Below are 4900 nucleotides of genomic sequence, written 5' to 3'. Positions count from 1 at the left end.
TCACACAACCCGCCGCACCCCCAGCTTGCTTTGCTTTGCTATTTTATTCCTCAGTCTCCCCCGTGTAGTGCGAAGGAAGCTGTGTGTGTGTGTCTGGGGCTGGGGGGGTCTCCTTTATTTTCGTACCTTTTAGCCCGAAAATGTGCAGGCTGCCGCATCGCCACCGCACATTGCTTTCTTTATTCTCTTTCTTCCCCCTGGCTCTTCTCCACCCCAGACATATTTTCTGTTAATTTACAATTTTTCCCCTTCTCCTGGGCTGTCTTGCGAGAAGCAGCACTTCCAGCAACCCTCCGAGGTTTTTGGCAAGGCTCGGCTAAAGCAGAAGCGGATGGCAGAGAGCGGATGCCTTTGCCAGCTCCTCTATTCCCAGCATCCATATTTAGTCTTTTTACATATCCTTCGATTGCCCGGGGTCATAAATTAGTACAATTAATTATCCCAATCTCAAAATTGATGGCGTATATAACCCTTACCTCAGCGCCTTTTTATTATGGTGCTCTGCAATAGAAAAGTGCTGGGGAAGGAAGCAGAAATCTCTGCTCCGCACTGCTCTGGGGGGGGATGCTCGGGGTCCCCCCCGAGGCACCGGTACCGGCACCGCCTGGCAAAGCCCCGGGGGCTTCACTTGGAATAAAAAGACACCTACATACTGATATTTTTTGTTCTTTTTTCATGTTCCCGTGACGTTATATATATTTACATAGAGCTGCTCTACAATAGCGAACATAACAATATTACAGAACGGTTCTGAGACGAGAATAAAATACACAAATAAGTACAGCAGAAACGTTCAACACCATGACAGAACATCATCGAGCCATATTCCCTTCAGTCTCTCTTTTTTTTTTTTTTTTTGCTCTTTTTCCTCTCTTTTTGTACAAAATATTCACTCACGAGCTCGCGGGAGTCAAAAATAAAAATACTGCATAAGTTTAATTTATGAAATAAAATACTAAACAACACGAACAAAAAATTCAAGTACTTCTTGTGTTGGTTTTCTGAGGAGCACGAAACAAAACCCAAGGAAGAAGAAAGGAAGAGAAACCAAACCCCCCGAACATCTTTCTTTTATTGTGTTGCAGTTTAGAAAAGACTCGTGTCCCAAACGCTGTGGTTGCCTATAACGCTAAACATTCATCCGCACATTCAAAGTCAGCAACATTTCAACCCCCCGAAACAGCCTCTTTTTAATTTTCTTCCCTCTTTTTTTCCTCCTCTCCACCCTCGTTTCTCATTGACTGGACTTTATTGCTGTTCCTTATCGGTTTTTTCTTTATTCATTTTCTTCATTTTCATTCGCCTGTTCTGAAACCAGATTTTGACTTGGCGTTCAGTGAGATTAAGGACTCTGGCTACTTCGTACCTCCGGTCCCGTGTAAGGTACATATTGAATAAAAACTCTTTTTCCAGTTCCAGGGTCTGATACTTTGTGTAAGGACATCTTTTCTTCCTCGTGGAGCGCGCATGAATCCAATTTGCGACGGGATTGTCTGAGAAAGAAGATTTTTATATCGTTTTGGGGGGCAAAAAATTATCAGTGTATACATCTGGCCTTTCTTCCCCCCCCACCCTCCACGTCCTGGTGCATCTAGAGCGAGAAACCTGTTTAATTAGCAGATCTTACCTAAATATTTTAAGTGACCTTCAGAAGAGTTTAATCTGTTTATTTTGGAGGGGTCATTTCCTTTTCTTTTGCTGCTCGTTCGCACATAAAAGTTTCAGTAAATAAAACTGGAGCGATGGGTTTAAAATAATAATTATCCACATGACTGCTACTCGCAGTAATCTAAGAACATAGTCATAAAAAGTCAAAATTCCCACCATTTCATAGGCCCATAAACTCTTTTTACAACCTCGGCTCTCCAATACTCGCCCTAGAAGAGCTTTCCCAGCCCTGCAAAGCCGAGTTTGTTTTCTCAATATCTGAAGGATGACACGCGAGGTGTCCCACTGGCTCCCCGAAATTGGCTTATTTTTTGTGTCCCCCCCCTACTCTAAAGGACCTTCCGCGCTGCTGCCACATCCCGCTTGGTCAGGGGAGCAAACCCCATCTCTCCCTTCCTTGGGAGGTGTTTTTTCCCCCCTCTGCCCGTTTTAGGCAGCTGCCTAAACCCGAGGCTTTCCCCCCCTGATTCCTCGCCTTATTTTTATCACGAGGGTGCCTGGCACCAGCCCGCCTGTCATAAATAGAGATGCGAGCGCCTTGCCAGATAGACAGGGAGATATCGAGGCACCCAGGTGCTCCCAAGATGCTGACACCCAGTTTGATCGCTCGGAAATCACCCCGGGGTGGGGGGGTTCCCACCGAAGCCAGGGCACGGCCGAGCGGCTGCGGGGGTGTGCGGTACCCGGCAGCTGCTCCCTCCTCACCATCATCATCCTCCCCGCATCCCCCCACCGTGGGTGCTGAGCTTCCTCTCCCTGATGCTTTGGTGAAGAGGGGTTGCATTTGGAATGGGGGGGGTGGGTATCTTTTTAATCCCGGGAGTAAACTGAGCTCCTGTCTGCACCCCCAGGAGCTGGTCCCCTCTGTAGACCTGGGCTCCAGGCTCCCCTGGACCTGGGGGTGATGGTGGCGGTTACCTGACTCCTGCCCCTACAATCTTCAAGCTTTCCTGATGGTTGCTTTTGCTTTATTTTTTAGTGTCCCCCCCTCCCTCTCTCACTGGGGCTGCAGAAGCTGTTTCTTCAAGTGTATGGTCCAATGTCCTGCGCTCTCTGCCTTTTCCCCCCAGCTACCTCCACACACTTAGTTTATGCCTTTACAATTCCAATTTTCCTCCTTACTTCTCGCCTTACACACCCCCCCACCCCGGCCCCCCGCCCAGGACACCCACCTTTTCAGTTATTCCCACGTGTTGGGAGCATTTTATGAATAATTGCACCGGTGGAGCTTTTATTGATTTTTAAAATAGATAAAGAGACACCTCTGCATTTATCCAGAGATATTCCCTTCCCGTCCCTAAAAAAAGCCACTCCACATCAATACGTTCACTCCCAGCCAGCTACAACTCTTCCTTGTTCTTTGAAAGTGGAAATATTTGAAAGCAAAGAGGCTTCTCCCTCTGTCTACCCCCTCTCGCTCCCTCTCACACACGCACTCTCCTATTTCTATATATTTTGTTAATCCCCCCCGGTGGAAGGTGATGAATATTTGATCAAAGAAGCCAACAGCCCCCCCCCTCCCCCCAGCCCCCAACCTTGGAAAAGAAACCAAAATAATCATAAAATAAAGACTAAAGAGCCCAAAACAAAGTACAGATATTCGCTCTCCGGCTCTGCGAGGCGGACTCACTCAAACCCCCAGATCTTCCTGCGTATCTGGAGTTTTAGGGTCGGGCTCTCTAAGGTAATTTCATTTTATTGAGTAGGGTCCTGGAAGCCGTAATGCCTCCCCGGGTCGTAAACAAGAATGACTTCGACTTACTAGGGTCTAATTCGTGCTTTTCTTCTTTGTGTTTGCTGGAAGCGATGGCTTCGGACTCCGGGGAAGGAATTGTCTGCGCTGCTCTGTCTCTCAGCTCCCCCGGAGCCCCGTACATGTAGTCCGCGTAGCCACGGCCGTCGGCGGGGCCGCACTCCCCCCGGCGCCCGGGGAAGGCGTCGGGCTTGAGGCCGTAGGGGCGAGCACCGGGGGCGAAGGCCGGGAAGGAGACGGCCCCGGCGAGGGGTTCCAGCCAAGTCCGCATGTACCTGGGCTCGGCCCCCACGGGTGCCTGGGGCGCGTAGGGGTGGTGGTAGCCCACGGAGGATTGGGAGTGGACGGGAGCCCAGGAGGTGGTAAAAACGGCCGGCTTGGGGGCGAAACTGCAGGATGGAAAGTCGGCACAGTCCGGGACTAATCCTGACGGTCGGGCAGCAGCCGGGTGGGAGGCAGAGCTGGGGAACCTGGAGGCCAAGAGCTCTTCGTTCTCGTGGCTTATCAAGGAGTCAACATAGTAGTTGCTTATGGGGCCAGAAGCCGACATGGTTCCCCCCTCTTTTACATTCATAAGATTATTGTATGAACTGTATGTGTACTTTTTATCTTCTCATAGAACAATCAGGGCAGGTAATTATTTTTTCAGCCTTTCCCAGTGTGCCATTGGCTGCCCGCCCTCACGTGATTGTATTTACCCAAAAATATAGCGTGGATCAATCCGCAGGTCTTTTTTTTTTCTTCCCTTTTTTTTTTTTTTGTGTCTCTCTCTCTCTCTCTTCCCTCTTATTTTTTTAATAACGCCACCCGGTTTATCCTCAATGCGCTGGCGATGGGGCGGAGATGGGGAGGAGGGAGGCTCGGCTGATCCTAAGCCGGGGATGCTCTACCCGCGGGTGGGGGGGGAGATCTGCCCTGGTGCTAAGGAAGGTGGAAGGTAATTGTGGAAGGTAGTCCAAGGAACTATTTCTTGACGTAATTTGTCTCTGTCCTTCGCTTCTGCAGCTTCTCGCCTCTAATGGATACATTAAATTGAATATCGGTGGGAAGGGGAGAGAGGGGAGAAGTGGAGGTGGGTTCCCCACTTGGAGAAAGGAGCTTGGGGGGGGGGGAAAGCTTTTAGGCTAAAAGCAAAGGGAGCTTTTGTCATCTTTTGCAGCCCTGTCTCATCGCCAGGCTGCTGAGCAGCTAAGGAATCTGTGGGGCACAGGCACATCTAGTCCTGCTTCGGGAAATAAGTGTTTTCAGGAGGGGGAAAAGATAATCATAGAGTACGAGGGGTATGTTTGCAAAGAGGAGGGGGAAAGAATAACAGCAGCAGGACCCCCCCCAAAAAAAAAACAAGGCAAAGCCTGAGCTTTTGCAGTGAAAAGCTGCGTTATTCGGCGAGTAGTCGTGGATGTTTTTATGTCCTTCAATAAAATCTTTACGAGGATCATTTGATTGTTCATAAATGTGTCGTTCATTAAATAAAACCGT

At 49.2% G+C, this 4900-nt stretch overlaps 1 protein-coding gene across 1 annotated transcript; it reads right to left on the bottom strand.

Moving 5' to 3' along the window:
- Positions 1-568: 568 nt before the first annotated feature.
- On the bottom strand, positions 569-3995 carry HOXC9 (homeobox C9; the record flags this gene model as incomplete). The annotated part of the gene is made up of 2 exons (XM_082073547.1): positions 569-1493; positions 3431-3995. The coding sequence occupies 2 exons, from the start codon at positions 3993-3995 to the stop codon at positions 1249-1251; spliced, it is 810 nt and encodes a 269-aa protein (XP_081929673.1). The 3' UTR covers positions 569-1248.
- Between the last annotated feature and the right edge of the window lie 905 nt (positions 3996-4900).

This window comes from Streptopelia decaocto (genome assembly GCF_964273445.1).
Source record: "Streptopelia decaocto genome assembly, chromosome: 27".
NCBI lineage: Eukaryota > Metazoa > Chordata > Aves > Columbiformes > Columbidae > Streptopelia > Streptopelia decaocto.
Note: the sequence above shows the minus strand (reverse complement) of the source record. Positions and strands in the feature narration are given on the sequence as shown.